Source organism: Acomys minous (genome assembly GCF_964271855.1).
Source record: "Acomys minous genome assembly, chromosome: 13".
Taxonomy (NCBI): domain Eukaryota; kingdom Metazoa; phylum Chordata; class Mammalia; order Rodentia; family Muridae; genus Acomys; species Acomys minous.
In genome coordinates this window covers 23,239,705-23,260,964 of record NC_140495.1, presented here as the reverse complement: position 1 = coordinate 23,260,964, position 21,260 = coordinate 23,239,705, and the positions used below count along the sequence as shown (strand labels likewise).

At 46.6% G+C, this 21,260-nt stretch overlaps 1 protein-coding gene across 1 annotated transcript; it reads right to left on the bottom strand.

The window, feature by feature from the left end:
* Positions 1–225: 225 nt before the first annotated feature.
* On the bottom strand, positions 226–20,514 carry CLDN18 (claudin 18). The gene is made up of 5 exons (XM_084752238.1): positions 20,135–20,514; positions 6,965–7,129; positions 6,183–6,300; positions 4,438–4,548; positions 226–2,627 (listed from the first exon to the last, which is right to left on the bottom strand). The coding sequence occupies exons 1-5, from the start codon at positions 20,352–20,354 to the stop codon at positions 2,456–2,458; spliced, it is 786 nt and encodes a 261-aa protein (XP_084608364.1). The 5' UTR covers positions 20,355–20,514; the 3' UTR covers positions 226–2,455.
* Between the last annotated feature and the right edge of the window lie 746 nt (positions 20,515–21,260).

Sequence of the window (21,260 nt, the reverse complement as noted above, 5' to 3'; positions counted from 1 at the left end):
GAAAACCTCCCTTCATTAAGACGTCTGGACTCGGAAACCATTAACCAGGCTGGGACCAGACCTAACCACCCTCCAGGCATCCGGGCTTCTGCTCTGGCAGACCCAAACTGTGCAAACAGGAGCGATTCTGGAAAGATGCTTTCAGCTTTGGAGCGCTGAAACTTTTCTTCTTCTTCTTCTTCTTCTTCTTCTTCTTCTTCTTCTTCTTCTTCTTCTTCTTCTTCTTCTTCTTCTTCTTCTTCTTCTAAGATTTATTTATTTATTATGTATACAGTATCTGCCTGCAGGCCAGAAGAGGGCACCAGATCTCATTATAGATGGTTGTGAGCCACCATGTGGTTGCTAGGAATTGAATTCAGGACCTTTGGAAGAGCAGTCAGCGCTCTTAACCTCTGAGCCATCTCTCCAGCCCCCAGTGAAACTTCTTATAACGCGCATCTCAAAGCTTAGGAAAAAAGAGCAGAATTATTCAAATGCAAGTTAACAGTGTTTTTTTTTTATATTTAAGCAACAAAACCATGGAGGTTAATACTCAATGCATACAATAAGACAGAGCAAAAAAAGTTGACAAAGCACAGTCTGTAGGGATATTTTTAAACAATCACGTGTTAGACTGAGGACTATTAACTGAAAACACAGCTGGGTCTCACTGCTCGCAACCTGACCAGAGACTTTCTGATGGGTGGGTAGATGGTGAGATGTGGGGGGGCGTGTCTCAGGGTTGGGGAAGCTCATTGTGCCTATGGTCTCAAAGGCATGACCTTCCATTTAGACTCAAAGAACCGTAATAATCTTCATGCCCCAGATTGCTCATTTCCACCTCCTTGTCTCTCTCCCCCCTCTTGAATGCTTTGATCTGTTCACCCTTCTTGCCAGTTCAGCTAAAGAGTTTCAGGAAGGCCCTCTTCAACCGAGCCTAATGCAATGGGTGTCCCAGCCTGAAGGACTCTGCACCACCTTGGCTCTTGGTGAACACCTTCGCGACTTTTTGGCAGATCATGAGCTGGTCTTTATCCAGACATAGATAGTGTGGGCAGACTGGAGCCACCTCTGTGTATCCACTTACACCCCCACCCCCACCCCAGAGGCGGCTTATATACCCACTGTTAATGTAAGAACTGCCCTTTTCTCCATAGTAACCGTACGGCCAGGCTTTTACAGAACTAATGCTGCTTCAGCCTTGGGTGGGTTTTAGTGAGCACCCTCATCTCCGTTTCCTGGGAGCCTATTTAGGCTGCACACTGGGATGGAGTTCCTGTTTTCATCTCAAAAGGGCAGACCTACAAGCACAAATAAGGGTGGGGCCTGCATATTAATGACTGGCACATCGTCAGAAAACTACCACAGGGCCAAGGAGATGCTACTGTCAACTGGCAGTGACTGTAGCTATGTGAAGACACACACATACAGTCACTATTCTTTTTGAAAAAACAAAAATAAAAAGTTTCTAGGACTTGGGGTTTGTTTGTTTGCTTATTTGTTTAAACAAAGGCTGTGCCGATGAATACCTAGGCTGTGGGGACCTAAAAAAAACAAAAACAAAACCAAAACCAATTAGGATCAGTGAGCTTTTCATGAAGGCTGGATTTACATAGGACCTTACAGAGTACACTATAGACAATGCAAGAATTGATTTCCCTCCAGATTTTTCTGTATGTAAGGGTGAGGCTAATTCATAGAGAAATGATACCATTTTGTTAATCAGCTATTTATTGTAACTGGACATAGGACTCAGGTTACAAAAAAAAATTCACTTCTTATTTTTCTAGGGAGAAGTTCTGACAGAGGAGGACCTGGAGTGGAAAGCTCTGGAATGGTCTTCATGGAATTAATAGCTGCCATGAGAAGCAGACAAGCTTGTTTGTCTCCACTGGAAATCACTGGGGCAAACAAGGCTTCAGGTCGCCACATACGGGAACTCAGACGATAGGTCTGGGAGATGGCAAGAATCTTTCCTCCATTTTTTCCTCTCTAATCAGTGTTCATTATTATTATTATTAGTCAAGTTGGGCATGGGCAAAGCAAAATTGAGTAGGAAACAATGCCTCTTAAACTATATTTTCCCTTTTGAAATCTTCCTTGGGGGAGAAAGGGCGGGAAATAGATCATCAACAAGTTTATTAAATATGAGGAAGGAAAGTTTCTCCAAACCGTCAAAGTATTAGTCAATGAGTCAAGCTACATTGCATCACCGGATTAAAAAGGCTATGGTACAAAGCAGAGGATTGGGATGAGTGTTGTGGCCTCTAACTCATAGGTGACACCTCAGCTGTTTAGAGACACAGACATGTGGACAAGACTGTCTAGACTCCTCATGGATGAAATCAAGGCGTTACCAACTTCCAACTGTCAGTCAAAAGCAATTAAGGGAACAAGGTAGAAGCTCCTTGTTTTGGGGTGAGCTCTTCTTGGGGAAGGGTTTCTTCTGCCCACGTGTGTGTGGGGTCTTAGAGCGTTACACATAGTCGTACTTGGTAGGATGAGATTGTTCATCATCCTCTGTGCGGGCACCCCCATCGTATATCTTCTTGTTTCTGGTGTTGGACCCAAAGCCAGTGCTGGCCTTGAAGCCTCCAGGCTTGTAGGCAACATTGTGGCCAGAGGCATGGTAAGACACTGCTTTGAAGCTGAAAGCAAAAGAAACAGTCCATGAACACTGGCGTGTTTAGACCCTGTTTACTCTTGAAGAGGTATAATAGTCTGGATCACACCAAGATACTTTGTTACCATCTTCTTAGGGATGTAAGTTGTTTGTGGTGGAGCAGAATTTCTTGCTTTTACACCAGGCCTTCAGAGAAGACAGGAGGCTTGGCGAGGGGAGGGAGAAATTTAAAGAAAGAGAAGGGTGTCCAGGAGAGAGGGTGGTGGTGGTGGTGGAGGACGTGTGACATGAAAGCAGAAGCGGGGACTGTTGGAGGGAAAGGGGATCAGCAAGGAGGGAGAGGAGATGGGGGACATGTGGGGTGATGCGGTAAATAAGGACAAAATTGGACACATGTATGGAAATGTCATAACAAAACCTATTATGTTTCATGCAAACTTAAATGATTATTTGCTTGTTCTTATTCTTCTCTGTCTTTCCGTTTCTTTCTTTCTTTCTTTCTTTCTTTCTTTCTTTCTTTCTTTCTTTCTTTCTTTCTTTCTTTCTTTCTTTCTTTTTCTTTCAGCAGTATTTCACATATCTCAGCTTGGGCTTCTAACTTGCTACTATGTAGCTTGAACTCCTGATTTCCCCTGCCTCCACTTCCTTAGTGCTGGCATTACAAATGTGTACCTCCATGGCTTTTGTTTGTTTTTGGTTCTAACCTAAAAAATTAATTAAAAAATTCTGTCTGTCTGCCAGCAGCATGTACCTGTCAGAGTTGTAAGGAGATGGTTGGTACCGACTACTGAGTTCTTTCTGTTAATTAAAACAAAGATGACAATGTCCAGTGGGTCCCTGTTTTGACAAAGAGTCACAGGATCTGTTGTCTGGAAAGTACATATGTGTCACTTCTAATTTGCTTGTTTTACAGACAAGGTATCAGAAGCTACTGGGGTGTGAATATATGCCTTCCAAAATTCACGGGAAAATTACTCCTGCCCCCAGTGTGATGATGTTAAAGGATGGGTCTTTGGGGGTGATGGTGTTGCACACTTTTAACACAAGCACTTGGGAGGCAGAGGCAGATGGGTCTCTGAGTTTGAGGCCAGCCTGGGCTACAGAGTGAGTTCCAGGATAGTCAGGGCTACACAGAGAAACCCTGTCTCAAGAAACTAGGGGTCGGGGTCTGGGAAAGGGAATAGGCCTTTGAAAACACGATCAAGCCATGAAAGATTTGTGTTTTGTAAAAGGCTCCGGGTGGAAGGGATCTCTTCCTCGCCCTCCTGTTCCTCCTCCCATGTGAACAGCCTTCCTCTCCTTCAGAGGATGCAGGAAGGTCCCATCTTAGCAGCAGAGACTGGACTTTCGCCAGACACCGATCCCAATGCCTTCATCTCAGAGTTCCTAGCGCTAGAGCCATGGTAAATACATTTTCTCGAGACTGGTAGGAACTTAGAAGGATTATCCCCCAGCCCCCAACTTCAAGAATATTAAACAGTCTCAGAGAAGTCTTGTTCTACTCTTTAGGTTCCCCATAAAAGAAGAAGTTCAATGCACCCTTAGCCAATATTATTCTTCCCTGTATATGGACCAATTATTCTGGCTATAACATACCGTATTTTTCAGACTATAAGATGCACTTTTTTTTCTCCCCAAAAGTGTGGGGGGAATTAGGGTGTGCCTAATGGTCTGATTGCTGTTTTTACTATTTTTCTTGTTTTACTGCTCTAAAAGCTGGGTGCGTATTACGGTTAGGTGCATCTCATGGTCCAAAAAAAAAAAAAAATAAATAAATAAAAAAAATACGGTATACACCAAATGAAGTGCTGGCAGTGGTGGGAGGGAGGACTCACTTGCTGTTATCCGGTGTCAGGCCGCGGCACGCGATGCACATCATTATGCCTCCAATTAGTGTGAGGCCTCCAGCGACCCACCCCACGAACAGAGCTGCACCGAAGGTGTACCTGAGGGAGGAGATGTCGTGGTCACAGCTGACTAAACCCTCCAGGCTCTTCCCACTGCCTCCAGGCATGCCTGTTCCCGTTTGGTCTCCGCCATGGCTCTCTGATGCTCAGCGAGAGAGCCTGCAACATTTGGCCAGAGAAGCTCAAGAGCGATAGACTCAGCCTCAGGTTGTTTCTGAAGGAGGTTGGGTAGTTTGAGTTTTCACAGTGGACCTCATTAAATAGTGACCCTTCCCTAAGGGCTCAGGCACAAAGGTTTGATGGAATATGGTGGACTTTTAGGAGTTGGGACCTATGGGAGGCTTTAGGTCAGTGAGGACGTGCTTTCAAAGGATGTGAGCCTCCTAGTATTAAAATCGAGAAAGTCTCAGGCAAGCAAGGAACGACTTGACTAGCTACTTCCAGGTTGTTCCTTATAAGCAAGAGACTATGGGAGAGACATGGAGAAGAGTGAGTGATGGCAGCTTATGACATCACTTCCTCCTCCGCCTTGGGCAAAGCAGAAACATGAATGGGGCCTCAGTTCCGGAGAGTCAGATCATGGTGGCTGTATCATCTTTATATCCTGCCTGTACCTCTTGTTGGGTGGCTGGAGAATTACCAGGCACTTCTACGCGGAGAGGATTTGTACTACTCTCCTGAAACCAGACCTTCCTCCTCCTTTGGGATTTTGCTGGTGTATAATGCTGAGATGCATCAATTGATACTTAGGCTGAACAAATAGAGGCATCCATACGGCTTTTCCATTAAACATTTTCCCCCTTGGGGCTGGAGAGATGGCTCAGTGGTTAAGAGCACTGGCTGCTTTTCTAGAGGACCTGGGTTCAATTCTCAGCACCTATATAGTAACTCAAAACTGTCTAAAACTCCAGTCTCAGGGGGATAGGAACCTTCTTCTGGCCTCCTGAGGCATGGTACAATGTGGCATATAGACACACATAGGCAAGCTCTCATATTCATAGAATAAAAAGACATTTAATCTCTAAAATGACAAAATATGTCCTGATCCCTTCAGATATAAAATTATAGTGAGGTTTCATCTCTGTCTCCTAGACTTCCATAAGAGTGGGGACTTTGACTTTCTCTTGCACTCTGATCTCTGCCTGGGCCACAGAAGGCATTCAATACATTTACCAAATGAATGAGTGAATGAATGAATGAGTAAAGGAATGAATGAATGAATGGGAGAAAAAGGCAGCAGTACCAGGAGCAAATAGCACCTCCTCACCTGTACTGCTCCTTACTCCTTTCTACTGAAGTTTCCCCTGCTCCTGCCAAGCTCCCATTGCCGACTGTGGCTCTAAGTTGATGCTCATTTACAGCTTGAGTTAGCCATGCCTGTCTGTCGTATTGCCACCACAATGGGGCCTGTGTAAGAATGCCAGATAAATACTGTGAACCTGTCACTGTGTTTCAGTGCAAATGCCAGCTCAGCCTCAAGTCGTATCAGCAAGGGTATTTCATGGAAACGAAGCTTATGGATTTACAGATCGTTGTGGAGTTATACTATGGCATGGCTGCCTCTGATAAATGTTTGCTATTTCAGGCACTGACAGTCACATTAGGCACGTGGCTTTAATCGTTCTCTTAACAATATTCACTGTGGATCACCGGGAAGCGGAGTAGGAGGTTACCTCGTCTGGACAGTCTGCACCATCCCGCCCATGCCGCTGTACATGTTAGCTGTGGACATCCAGAAGTTGGTAACCAGCATGTTGGCAAACACGGACACACCAATAATCGCACAGATCCCTGTGGGCAAGGAACAAGGGCAGGTGTAAGAGACCACAATGTTTCTGAGGTCGTTCATGCTGAAATGAATTCAGATGGAAAGACTGTAGGATATTCCATTCCTGTAAAAGAATGGCCAGCCAACTACCGATGTTGAATTCCCATGTGCTAGACAGTAGGCAAGGTACTTGTCTCATGTTTAATTCTGGAAGCATTAATTGTGTGTGTGTGTGTGTGTGTGTGTGTGTGTGTGTGTGTGTGTATGCAGAAAGAGATATTGCCACACACCTTGGGGCCAAGGATAAGTAACCCAAGCATTTGGGGGCTGATCTTTGGTTATCAGCAAGAGCTTTCCCCTTAAAATCACTTTCTAGTGTTCTACCCAGCAAGTGCTTTTTAAGGGCCCAGTCCCATGCTTGCCTTATTTATTTATTTATTTATTTATTTATTTATTTATTTATTATGCATACAGTGCTCTACCTGCATGTACACCTGTAGGCCAGAAGAGGGCATTAGATCACATTATAGATGCTTGTGAGCCACCACGTGGTTGCTGGGAATTGAACTCAGGACCTCTGGAGGAGCAGTCAGTGTCCTTAACCTCTGGGCCATCTCTCCAGGCCCCAGGGTTGACACTCTTATAGTGTAGTGTCAGTAGCAGCAAAGAGGGACCCGAGGTGTTTACCTGAGATGATGAACAGGATCCCAGAGGTCAGCGTCATCCTGGCCTTGGCAGAGTCATCCATGCTGCCAATGCGAATGCACTTCAGGGCGAAGATGGACACTAGGATGCCGAAGACCCCCAGAACGATGCCCACGATCATGAGGGCCCGCACTGCTTGCAGCATGGCTGTAGGAGAAGGAGCACGACACAAGCAGACAAATCACCACACCGATTAGGTTGTATGTTGGTAAGACACAGCAACCCCAGTTAGCCAGAGCTGAGCCCTCGAGGGCTAGCAAGGCCATAAACCGTTTTCTTTGATGTTGTGCAGAAAATGTGCAATCACTCCTTTAAGTGATGAAGGATGTACTCACAGATGTCCATAGATTATGGATGGGTGAGGTTGAGAGAGCTCTGGATAGTTACTATTATTTCTGAACTTGGTAATCTGGGTCCAGCAAGGAAAAAAATTTGTGTACAGTGATCATAAAGTGATTTATCGAGCTGACAGGAAACTCAAATAACCCAAACACCATTTTGCTTGTCTTTTCTTTGGAATTGAAAGCTTCGCACAGCAGACACAGACTGTGGGGAAACTCAGCACTAAGCCGGGCATGAAGAAATCAAGGCACAGAGGCTATACCAGTAGTATTGTTTTTATCCTTTTCCAAAAGCAGCTACTAAGGTCAGCTGTAGTGAGAATTTTTTGATTTCTTTAAAAACAAAGAAGTGTTATGGAAATAATGCTTTTGTTTTAATGCCAGGTGTGGCATACGGGGCTGCTTCAGATTGCCCACAGCAGCTGACTAGGATTTGCCTCGTGCTCTAGCCGGTGCATGATCTCGTCAGCTGCAGATAGCTTCTGCAAGTGTATATGTGACATTTGGAATTCTGTGGACTTTTGAGAGGGCATATAAATGTGAGAGCCCTGAGAGGGGCTGCAGCTGCTTCTGTTCTTCCTCCTCCTCCTCCTTCTCCTCTGCTGCTGCTGCTGCTGCTGCTGCTGCTGGTTTCTGTTGTTTGCAGTTTTTTCCCTTCAGTTTGTCAAGTGGTTGTGTATAAAGAGACAAGAAGAAAAAAATGGATATCCTGATGGAGAAGAGCAAATTTGCTCCAAGGAACTCAATGTCTCTAATCAGCAGGAAGTAGTCTAATGAGCGATGCCCCCCATTCCCCTCTGTCCTTCTTTCTTTCCTACCTAGTGTTGGGGGGTTGAAGGGGTGGAATAAGGAGGGGATTAAGGAACCCAAGAAAGTAGCCAAAAGGTCTGGTTGCAGTGAGCTGTAGGTTTCTGATTACATAATGACTAGTATGCTAATATTAAGCCTTTCAACACTACCACAGTTAATCAATAGTGTCCCTTTTCTAGAAATCTATTGTTGCTCTTGGTCCTACTGGATTCTGATATAGTGACCTCACCTCCAGATAGGTCCAACATGGTTTTCATCTTAATAGTCACTTAGTCAGATCCCCACCCTGTGCACTAGGTATGGGATGTCAGTGGTGAACACTTGATGAACTATCGAGAGACACGCATCAAGATTGCCCACTGAAAGTGAAAAGAAAGTTATAAAGAAGACAGATTATCTGGTGTCTCCCACTGGGCAAGTTCCCCAGTGTGGGTCAGGCTGGAGGAGTCCGACTGCTGAGCTGTGTACCATGTGTATGCCTGTGCCATATGTGTGGTGCACAGAAGACACCAGACACCAGTTGTTTCATCCTCCTAGTGTAGCCATTTCCCCTCACCGTCACACAAATCCTGATGGAGCTGCCATGTCTTATATCAATCAGTGATTTAAAAAATCTTGTACTTTTAGATGCCATAGGTTGATATCCTGGCAAAATAAGGAATCACTTGAGTGTTACGGAAATGTCAAGTTGCTATAAAAGCTTAGATTTTTTTTTTCTTCTCAATTTAGGAAGCAGAACTGTTCAGATGGAAATCAAATAGCTCATGGGACAGCATGATCCACAGGCCCACTTTGAGTTATCGACCAACCCTAATCTTTCCGGATAATAACTTGCCTCCGGATGAGAATTACTAACTCCTGCGTGGGCATGTGACTGGAACTGGCAGACGAGACTTATTGTGTGAGATGTTTGTGCTCTGGACACAAATCAGTCTCTCTCAAGAGGGGCAATCTGTGGTCCAGGGACTCCAAGGCTTTCATCAGGGTGAAAGTCAATCGGGAGGGAGAGAGTTCTGACAAAGTTTGGGCTGTGGATTCCAGCTGCTTAGGAGGACTAAATACCTTCTTTTTTAGGGATCAAGGGGTCATTCTGACATCATTGAAAAAGCATATTTTGAAGCTAATTCATGTTGAGACTGTTGATTGAAATCAACACTGTTATTCTTTACAGCCTAGTTGTTGATGGGCAGTCTCCAGAGCACAGCCAAAGCACTGCTGAAGGTCTTTGCTGATGAGAGCGGAGTCTCTGTCTGACACTGCAGCGCCAGAGGACAGATAGAAAGGTCTTTTTTATTCTCTTGTTTGAAGCCAGTGAAATTTGTTCCTAATTATATAAGCAATAAGTGCCCATTATAAATATTTCCGAGCTTGTAGGACCCTTCCAAAGAGTCTTTATCTCACCTCTTGGGAGATAACTGTAGCACCTTGGTGAACATTTTTTTGGTGATGTATTTCTTCTTAGAGAAGAAAAACAAAGCCCCACTGAGGGTCACACTATTGCTTAGACCCCAGGGACCAAATTAAGAGCTCTACTGATGAAGGGATCATCTGAAAGAGATGTTATTCTTAGCATCAGTTAAGGCCAGTTTAGTAATGTCTGTGCGAAACTCAAGTGTGGGAGTAGAAAAGAAACACCGGAAATGCCTTCTTACCACGGCTCTCCTTTGGCTCAGATGAGATCTTGCAGACTCTAGCTCAACACTACAGACCTCCATCTACTTTGTTCTGATCCTCATCTCCCTCAGGAGCTCATAACTTTGCTTCTCTGCCGGGAGGAGTGCTCTACAAGCCACTGTCACTAGCCTTGGTCTCATCAGCAGGTACATTTTCAGTACAGGCTTGTGTGACCTGTCCATCTGATCATTCTTGGGAGAACTAATACATTTGTCGTCTTGAGATTACAGTTGAGTTCTGCCCTGGTGTATTGGTGACTCCAGTGAGACCCAGAGAAGAAGTTAGTGTTGGAGGGACACTAAAACCTGTCAGCTCCTAAAATGTGATGGCTCTACTGCTCAACCTGTATTCCAGAGCTACGCTGGCCGCTCATAGTGCTAGGAACAAACACATTGTTTCCTTATTAACAAATGAAAGTGTATGCCATCTCCTTGTGTATCCATTTCTACCTCTGTGTAGTTAGAGGTGGCACACACTGAACTGTTTTAGCCATGAGTTACTAATGCCTTGATAATACTCTTCCATTAACTTGTTCACTCATCATGTTTTAGGGATTTTTCCTTTGTTATTACTTTGTTTAATTTTGTATCCCGGGATACCCTGAGCTCACTATGTAGCTGGTGGCCTTGAATTCTCAGCAATTCTTTTGCTTCAGCCTGCCAAATACTGGGATTTCAGGTGCTCATCACCCGACCTGACTTTTCTTCATGTATTTAGAGCCCAAATCCTCTGCAAAACTTTCCCCAGACATTGTAGAGGAATACACTTTCAAGAAAAATTACCTCTCTTCAAGGCTTTTGTATTCTGAGATTACATATTTTCACAGCCCCAAGCCTTAGATTTCTTCTTACCTTGGGAATGATCTAGCTGAGTAAACGCCAACGAAACTTAGCGACAGTAGCCCCTTGGCATGCATCTAGTTATCTTTACACACACACACACACACACACACACACACACACACACACACACACACACACGTGTGGGCGTGCGCGATCGGTTAAGTGAATGACACAGTGATTTTTTGGCCCAGAGCTGTGACTCAGAGGACTTTAGGAGACAGCCCACACCCTTTGGAAATAAATATCCTCAGGGCCGTTCTACCTTTAGATGTTACTATCAGGAAACTGGACATTTCAGGAAAATCAAGAATGTAGACATCCTCTCCGTCTTGTTCCTATGGGCCTTTTACAGTTTTCAGTCTACCAAGGAACCTAAGGTTTTTACTAAAGGTTTTACAAACTGCTCTTACTTTGATCTTTCAAATCCTAAGCTATTAAAAGAATATATAATTTATCCACTTTGAGAAATACTTGGCAAGACATAAAACAAAGCCAATCAAACAGCCATGCAGGATGCAAGAGATTCTTCCCTCAGTCCATGGAAGTGACATTTCTTCCGCCCTCAGCAAGGATGGTGCCCCTGACTCCATTGAGTGGCTTTGATAGTATGTCCCCCGAAAACATATTCCATGTATCCTGTGTCGGGGGGTTTATGATGTTATTGGATAAGAAGCAATGTGGGGAGCTGGCAGGCAGAAGCAAAAGTGCAGTGGGGAGAGGCTGCTGGTGTGCTCCAGGAACCCTTGGGGAGAAAAGCCCTGGGCAATCTGTCACATCTGCTTTTGTCCTAGCGTTTCAGATACTCCCTTCTTGCTTGTTCTTCCTTGACCTGTAGACCTGTGATGAAGGCAGGCCTTGCTTTGAATAAGGATTCCAGCATGGCCCTGAGGCCCCTCTGATTTTTCAGAATATCTTACTTCTACCCTCTAGAAAGGATGCAACACTGATTCGTAACCTGGGGTTTAGGAACCCCAGGGTGGACCAAAGTCTTCTCTGCCTGGAATCCCCTGGAAATTCTTTTGGGAAGGGGAGCTGTGATGGAGGCAGGTGCCAGGAAGTGGGTGGACAAATACCGCACAGTCCCTAACGATCTCGGAGAGACAAGAAGGTGACCCGAGCTTCCCTTTCAGGCCGAAGAGTCTACCACCCGGAACCCAAACTCTTCTCCATAGACAGGCAAACAGAAAAACCACCCGGAACCGTAGCTTTCCCTCTTTGTCTCCGAGTCTCTTATGTGATATTTTGATCAAGCAGCACAGGCTTATCAAATGATAACACGTGAGTCAGCAGCCTCTGTGGTCTGCTTCACGGCACCAAAGGTGTGACTATATTCTTCCCAGCGAATACTTAGCCTTATCAGCCAGAAGGACCAACAAGACTCCGGCCTGATGAAAGCAAACAGAAAGGTTGGAACTCGCCGTTCGTTCCCTCCCTCCCTGTTGCGACATTTCTCATTCAGCAAAGTAGCTTTGCTGGGATGATGGGTGAGGGGCATCAAGGTGTGGGACTCAATCCTGGTTGCACCTGAGCATGCCAAGAACCTGCAGAGAAATGCCAATGCATGGCCTCATTCTGAGTTGTTCGGTGGTGTAAGACCTTTTAGGGTAAAGTGTAATGATGGACCTGAAGGGTGGCCCAAGGAGGAAAGAACACCCAGGGCTGTGAGCACTCAGCTGGCATCAGAGGACCTCTGGGAAGGCACTAGTTTACTGAGAACCAAAGGCCCATGGGTGGGGGCTTGGAGCATCAGGGAGAGAACCCACAGTTTCAGGCAGCTGGGCCTCTGACTGGAGGCAGGAAGGGCTGGAGGAGAATCCACATAGGGAAGTCTGTGGCTGACCTCTGACCTTGGCAGGGAAGCTTCAGAACAAAGTGGCCCTGGGTTCTCCAAAGAGCTTGAGGAACCAGTAGGAAGGCCCTTGTGTCAAGTTCTGCCACACTCTGAGGCCAGCTGAGTGTCCCCGGGGCAAGTCATCTGACCTCGAGGATGCAGTTTCCTCAACTCCAGAGTTTTGAAATAAAGATATCTCTTGCGAGAGAGATGTCATGAGAATCAGACACCACTTGGTATCTGCATAAAATTAAGCCAGGCTCGAGAAATATCCATTCCCTCTGTTTTCCTAAAAGAACCGTTTCCCTGGCAACTCCACATGGCTTTGGCTTGTACAGACTGTACATGAACCTGTGACAAGACTGCCAACAGTGTGTGGCTGTGGTGGGCAAAAGAGGAAGACGGCTGAGAAGAGAGAGAGGCTGGACCTAGCAGCACCAAGGGATGTTTAAAAGCACAGACAAAGATGTAGGGAAGAGTGGTGACACAGGATCAGGCCAGCAATGAACAGAAGAGCCAGATGAACTTAATCCCCAATACAATGGTATAAATAGTATAAAGAGGCGGAATCTTGGAAGGAGGGCTCAGTCCTTATGAGTGGCAGTAGGTCTTCTCAAAGGGGTCAAGGAAGTCTTTTGGCCCTTCCTTCCCTTTCACTATGTGATGACACAGGAAGAGGAGCAGGTCTGCTGTCACCGTGACCCTGGACTTTCCGGCTTTCAGAGCTGTGAGAAACAAGCAGTGGTCTTGCTGTTCACAAATTTCCCAGTCTAAGGCACTTTTGTTATAGTATTTTGTCAGCCTTTCAGGTGAGACCCAGCTATATAACTCTAGTGACATGCCTCCCTACCAAGAACTGACGCTGTAACCCTGACAAGGCCAGCCTCGGGCATGCCACTTTGTGGTAGCTGGGCCCTGCCATCGTCTTCTTCTTCTTCTTCTTCTTCTTCTTCTTCTTCTTCTTCTTCTTCTTCTTCTTCTTCTTCTTCTTCTTCTTCTTCTTCTTTGACTTTTGAAGAAAGAGTTTCTTTTTGGTCTGTGGTTCCAGAGCGAGAGTACATAGTGGCCGAGGAGGTGTGGCTAGCAGGCTGCTGGGGCAGAAAGCTGAGAGACTACACCTTCACACCTTGAACTCAAACCCAAAGCAGAGAGTCTCACCTGGAAGTGGGGTAAAGCTGTAATCCTTCCCCCTCAGTGAAGCACTTCTTCCAGCAAGGTTCCACACCCTCCCCAAGCAGCAGTGGGTCCCCAGTCCAACTGAGGACCAAGTGTCAAAACTTGCTGAGCCCATGAAGACATTTATCACTGAAATTACCACAAAGGAGGGAGGGGGTGGGTTCTCCTGGAACCTAGCCAGGACCGGCCATTTTGCCAGATTGCATGGATGGCTAGGAAGCTTTGTGCATGGACAATGGAGGCTACAGGTTGACTTTGGTCTTTTTCTCTATTGCTTTCCATCTTACTTTTAAAAAATTTATTTATTTATTCACCTTACATCCTGACTGCAACCCCCTCCTCTCTTCCCAGCCTTCCTCCCTCATACACTCCTACCACCCATCCCCCCTCTCCTCCTCAGAGAAGGAGGAGGTCCCCCATGGGTACCAACTCTGCCCTGGCACATGAAGTCACAGCAGAACTAGGAGCATCCTCTCTCACTGCGGCCAGACAAGGCAGCCAGTTAGGGGAAAGGGATGCATCAAAGTCAGAGAGGCCCCCCACTCCAGTTGTTGGGGGAGAATTAACAGTAAAAATGGCCACCTTACCAAAGGCACTCTTGTTCATAAGCCTCGGCTTTGTTCCTTTATAAATTGGGGCAAGTGGCCTCATTTTACAGATCTTCAGGAGCTTTATATATAGGCTCAGCTCCCTGTGGCATCTCCGTCATGAGTACGATGATGTAGAAGCCTTGGAATGTTTGTCCTTATGGTAAAAGACTTGCTGTGCTTTTTGTTTGCTTGTTTGAAAGGAGGGAAAACAGCTTGTTTAAAAACCACGAGGCTCTGCCAGACCCCAGCTCAACTGTGTGACTGATGAAATCATCCATCTCTTAGGACCAGGTTTTTCTCTTAGCAACTGGGAATAGACCAGCTGGTTTCACATGACCATGAGCGTTAGACCTCATGAGAAAACAGGCAGTCAAAGGCAAGAAGAAGCCAGAAACAAGAAGATGACATTAGAAAAGATACTTCAGAAGAGTCATTTTTTTCCCTTGTAGGTTTTTGGCTTCAATGTGGGTTGGTTGAAACCCCTCATTCTGTTTATAATGTGATGAATGGGCTGATGGGAAACTCTCCAGTTCATGAGTGGCAGTTGGTTTTAGACAGCGATGCAGAAGGGGAGGGGGCAGAGGTGACCGAAACTTCTCCTATTGGAAAAACTCTAAGAGTCTTAGTGTCTGCAGTGGGGCTGAGAAATACTGCAGGACCCAGGGCACAGATGTGACAGGGATGAGGGGGAAAAAAGAACAGCACCCTAAGTTATCTTTACTCAGGATATTTTGGGTGCTGTAGCCACAGTGATGGTTTAACAGTGCCAACAGTTGGATCTTGTGAAGCTGCCTAGCTTTGCACATACATGCCTTACTGTGCGGTGTTTTAGAGGTGGGGAAAATGAAGCCAGGAGTCGTGAGGGGCCAAGATATCCCTAACACACCCGCCTGTAACCCTAGGGCTTGCCGTTGCCCAGAACATGATGCAAATGTTTGCCAGTGTATTAAGCAAGCAGTATTTGACTGTAATGTCTTCCTTGGCAGTGGCAGGGCCATGAGGTTGGTAGACATTTGCTTTCTCTCCCCTCTGCCTGCCGACTGACCTTTGCTTTGCTCTTCTACTGTCTCCAGGAAGTGGTGGTAACAGTGCACAGGTCACCCTCTGGGTAGATGCAATACTCCAGCAGGAAGAAAGGATTGTTTAGAAAAATCATTCAGCCTTGTGGCTACGTGGCCATCTTCTGTTAATGTGATTTTGGTCATATTCCATTTTCTTCCTCTTTGGCATCTCAGTTTCTACTTTGAAAGGATAATGCTGTACATGGTTTCCTGCAGGAGAGATTAGGTGTGGGCCAGCACTTGGCCACTCTCTTTACTTCTGGGCACTGCATGCTGCATGGGACTGGAACACAGCAAGAAGGAACCAGCTTTCAGGTACACAGAGCTGGTGGCGTGCGGTGTTGCTGTTGTCACCTTTCCCCTGCCTGTTCTGTCTGTAGGAGACTTGATACTGCTTGAGTTGAGTTCAATTGTTCTGAGGTTGTCTAAGTCCCAGATAGACGTGATATAGTTTCTTCAGAGAAACTCTAAGTGAAGATTTTGCAAGAAAAGAGCTTAAACTAAGGAAGAATTTACTAACCAGTAAGGGCCGCTATGATTAATAACTAAAAGTATGATTGGTAGATGTCAGGATTCTCTATTAACACTTGCAGTTTTTCTTTTTTCTCTTGCATCCTAGGTCAAAATTAAGCCCCCTGCACCATCTCTGTACTGCTTCCACATTGTCTCTAGGGATTTGATCCACCACCCAGGAGGCTTCTCTCCTCTTCCCTGGGTTCCTGTCATGCTCAGCAAAGAAGGCACCCAGCTGTTTCAGATGACAAGTCTCTACACTTGGTATTCTGGGTGTTAAATGTGCTCCCTCAGAGCCCCCACAAGGCTCCACAGACCCCCTCCCCCCTTTCCCCACCTCCTTTATGCTGTTGCCTTCAGATGATCTTCCTGCCCATTCCTCCAGTCAGTCAGATCTAAGTCCCATGAGCCTGGCAGTTGCAACTTACTGTCACTGCTTATGAGGTTGGTGACACCTAACTCCACACTCCGTTCCATGGCCACTCCTAAGCTATCTTTCTCATGGTTTTCAGGGGAGTCTTGTCCCTATAACCCAGACCACTGGGGAGCTGTAGGCTGCTGGAAATTCCCACACCCCAACACTCATTCTCAGGATGCCTCAGCCTGGACGGACCGAGGGACAGTATAGAACCGCACTCCCATTCTATTCCCATACACTCTTGCCTTTGGGAGCAATGCACCGTAGTGTGGGAGATGCAGACAGGCAGCTCAGGGACCTCTGGCCACACCCTTAGCCGACAGAGAGAAGACCAACAACACAGAGTAGCACTGAGTGCATTGCTTACAGGGACCTTACAGTCATCTTTGCAGTTCCTGGGGTGTGCTTTCTGCCAGCTCACTGTGTCCTAAACCTCAGTATAGCCCAGGACCTCCTCTCCTTGTGCATGTTTGAAACACTCAGGGCTTTTTTTTTTATGGTGGTAAGTGGGCTTCCTCTCTAAAAGCCACCTGTCTAGCCTGCCGTGGAATAAAGGTACCTCCAAGTTGCCCCTCCTTCCAGCTAAGCTTTTTGGGGAAGGAGCTCGTGCCTTAATTTCATGGCTGTGTTTACACTCATCTGATATTAAGTCCTAAGGATCTTTTTTTTTTCTTCACAGAAATTCCCCCAAACCCTTGCTCCTTCTGGATTCCTGGCCACTCCCATCAAATATCTGTTCTTTGAACCCATGCTCTTGTGTCAGACAACAGATGACATACAGAGGAGTTTAGCAACGTTTGCTGAATAAACGAGCGTAAATCAGCGGCATGCCTTCTCTTGCACTCCCATTGGTTTTTGGCCGTTGTGCAGTCAAGGAATTGGCTGCTTTGCGGAACTGAAGTCAGCATGGGAGTGAGGCTAAGGGATGCAGCTCAGGGTCCAGCTACAGTGGAGATGCCTAGCGAGCACAAGGCCCTGGCCAGAGGTTCCACGTCCAGTAATGCAAAACACTGGCAAAGAAAACGGGAAGTGGGTGGGTGGGAGGCCAGCATGAAGGGTAGATTGCAGCCTGGACAGTTGCTGCTCAAGGGAGCCCCGTGGCTGAGGTGATCAGTGTTGACTGAATAGCCGGAAGCCCCTACGTCTCTCACCATATTCCAGGGCCATGTGTCTAGTTCCAGCCAATGCATTCTGAGTGGAGGTGACACGTCTCACTTTCAGGCTGATGTGTTTAGGAGCTCTTGTGCTCCCTTGAGGACCTTCTCTTGCCCTGGCTTTGATGACTGGCATATCTCTAATCTTATTCTATGGACTTCAAGTGGTCACCCAGTACATTTCCTTTGCGTGAAGCCTCTGAATTGCATAGGGTGGTTGTAGCAGCTAGCGTTAACTACTCTGACTAACTGGCCCTGAAGGTCTAGTCCAGGCAATATAGTAAGTACGCAGAAGATGTTTATTGATAACAAGGCTGGGTAATCTAGTGTCTACTTCAGAAGGAGGAGGACCAGGTCATTTTTCCACACATGGAAACAACAGCAGAAATATAGTACAAATGCAAAACCAATCTTCTGTCCTTTGGGAGAGGAAACTTATCTGTCATTTGTGTGTGTGCGTGTGTGTGTGTGTGTGTGTGTGTGTGTGTGTGTGTGTGCAAATGGCTTGAATGAACATTGGAATAGATTCTTATTATTCAGCTCAACCTAATTTATCAACAGTTTGTTGAACAGCTTTCCTATCAGGCCCTATGTTCAGAACTGGGAGGAGCCTCTTGCTCTGGTTCACAAAGGTGTTAACACACATCTGAATGAGACAAATGCATAAATAATGAAGTTGGTAATCAAAAGCTCAGACTCAGACCTCCTCCCCCATCACTGAATAACCATTTTCTTCCTGGGGCTGCTAAAATCCATGTAAAAGTACCATCAAATCCACCGCTCTTTCATTGACATATCTACACACTCATGTCCCCCTCACCAGGATTTACAGGGGTGCCCACAGGCCAGTTTTGTATTGCATACTCTAGGCTGTGCAAGAAATATGCAGACAGACATCTCGGGTTCATGAGCAGTGTCAAGAGCAGGCGGGGAGTTCAACGCTATAAGCATGCTCTTGGGCAGCTCTGGATTGTGCATCCTATTACATTTGAAGAAGTGGGAAAGTTCCAGATAAAATTTGTGGGAAGGGCAGTTGGAGATGGTGAAAGGGAACATCCTGGGCAGCTGGGCGGGAGAATACTAAGAGGAGAGGGAGGAGAATGGGAGAGGCCCTAGGAAGAAAGAGCGAGGAAGACACGATGGCGTGTGGAAAGGCTCCTGTGGTGTACTGTCATGTCTACATGGTGATCAAGCAGGAACAGAGTCTGGGAATGGCCTGGGGTTTCACATGTGTAGGAGACTGAGGAGTGGAAGACTCACCCCAGCCCTGTGCTGTGATCAAAGGAGCAGATGAGCTAAGACAAAGGACAGAGACCAGACTGAGGGAGGAGATGAGTTTGCCAGCAGTGGCGAGAAAATGCAGTCTTTAAATTTCATTGTCAGTGACTAGGACAGAGACGGAACTTGACAACAGCTACAAATGAGAAAACGTTTTCCAGGAAAGGAGGCCAGGAGCGCAGGTTAGCAGGAGAGGTGGAGGATATGAGGAGAGGGTTGATCAGCAGGACAGGGGGACAAAGGGCCTCCAGAACCTGGGTGAAAAGCAAGTTTTGTGGCAATACAGGGGTCAGAGGGGAGATTCTCAGGGGGTCAAGGAGAAAGGAGTCCATGGTCAGAGGGGAGCAAAAGTGCTGTAGCGGGGGGGGGGGGCGAGCCACATGGGAGAGAAGAGGTGTTTGGAAGGTTCAAAGCAGAAGTTGTGGCAGAAAGCACATGATCAGTAGTGTCTGGTGGGTGCCTGAGCATGGGACAGGTGCCTTGGTGAGATGTGAGTATTATCTCAGTCTTTTTATTTCCATCTACTAGTTAACATGAGTGTGGCTAGCCATGTAGCAGTCCGGTTTTGCATGGCCTTCTCATGACGTATCCCTCTAACACAGCATAGTCTCCCCGTCTGTTCCCCTACGCCCACGCTGGCTGTTTCTTCCTCCTTTGTCCCCTGCCCAGGTTTCTCACCGAGTCAGTGGCCGTGATGGCCCTGCAACGAGTGGCCCTCCAAAGCTGAGCACACCCTGACACTCGCCCTCCACTCCTTTGCTTGCTGTTTTTGTTAAGTATGAATTGAGTTCTTAAGTATATTATAAAGAATGCAAAAGTCCCCATGACACAAAGTCCCTTGAAATAATTATCTGTACTAAAAAAAAAATTTTCAACTCCATCTTCAAAGGTGAAATGGTGTCATATGTTTATATTCTACATTGTTATAATATTATATTCTGACAACTCTGATTTTCAGGGCAAGTATACCAGATATTTTAATTGCAAACGCAGAAAAAAGAGCTCTTAATTTAATGATAATATTTGTATACCTCACAGGGATCCCAATTTAAAAAAGAAAACTTTAATAGATTTGAAAATACAATTGAAGTCACTCTCAATAAATTTCTCTGTCTATAACAAAAATACCACCCTCCTTCCATACTCTCATGTATAGCCTGCAGAGAGTCTCCTGCTCATGGAAGCAAGCTGTTTATGTTTTCCTTAAGCAACAAGGTTCAAACCAGCCGTCACCAGCACGTCCCCTAACATTAGACCCCTTTCTCTTAGGCTGCCATATGAATTCTCCATCTCCTGTGTGGCTATTGCCCCCTTTGACGCAGTGCCAACTTGTCTTATTTACACCTTTTATTGGGATCCAGAGCTGCCAGGGTTACCCCTGGGGTTGGGTTGCGGCTCACTCTTAGGAGTCCTCGAGGACCCACAGCCCGTCAGCCTCTCCCATCCCTCCATCACTTCACCTACCTGGAAGGCCCAGGATGGTGAAATATGGGCGGCACTCGGTGAACCCCGAGCTCTGTTGCACGCAGCTCCTCCAGAGCCCTTCATACTGGAACACGGAGGTGACTGGGTTATCGTACAAGTCTTGGGTGCTCCACATGTCCATCCCGGTGGCGGCTATGCAGCCAGCCAGACCCAGGAGGCACAGGAGGAGCCCCACCACCTGGCACGTGGTGGTGGCCATGGCTTCAGCTGCTGATCCCAGGCCTCCAGGAGCAAGCCACCGCCCTCCTGCTGGGAAGGTCTGCGGCGGCGTCGTTGGGGAGTGCTCCGAATCAGAAGGTCCCCTCAGCTCAGTGTTTGCTCACATTGTTTTCCTTAGATAGTTCAGTTTCGCTCCTGCTTCAAGGGCATATTTTTCATTTGTTGGGGAAGCGGCCCCAAGAGGCACTTGTCTGGTTTTAGCTTCGCAGTCAGGGTGAGAGGAACGTCGAGCAGGCTGAGTGGACCGACCGATTTCCCCCTCCTCCAGGCCCTACTGGCTCTGCCTCTACCCAGAATGCATCATCTAGAGGGAATCAAAGTTTGTCCCCTCCCCTGAGAGCATGAGGAGAAAGCACTAAGGATGACCTTGCTTATAATAAAACATCTCTGGAATCGTAAGTCAGACTGTCATGCATTCTTGCACTCATTGAATTGAGTTGAGTGAGGTGAAAAAGGAGTTTGGCCAAACGTCAAAAGCCACAAATACTGTAAGGGGCAGCTCCGGTGATCCCGCCCCTCCCTTCCAGACTAGCCCTCCTCCAACTCCACACCGAGGACCGGAACAAGCAAAGCAGAGACCAGTACGCCAGGTTCTAGAGCCGCACCCTTGATCCGCAGCCCAAGGCACTGTCCCCCACAGAACGGAACTACCACGCACAGGGAGGCTACCGTGAAGTACGGAAGGAGTCCTCCCCACAGTGTCCCCAGCTCCGAGTTTCGTGATCTAGCCTTTGCAGGTCAGTTCCTCCATTTGTAGAGAACTAAAGAGAATGCCCAGAGCCATTTCTGATCTCACCAGCTCCCTTGTGTTGGGGGAAAGTTTTCACCACAGTAGGGGAATTTATCAGAAGCTGTATGATCACGTAGAGAAAAGCCTGACCCAAGA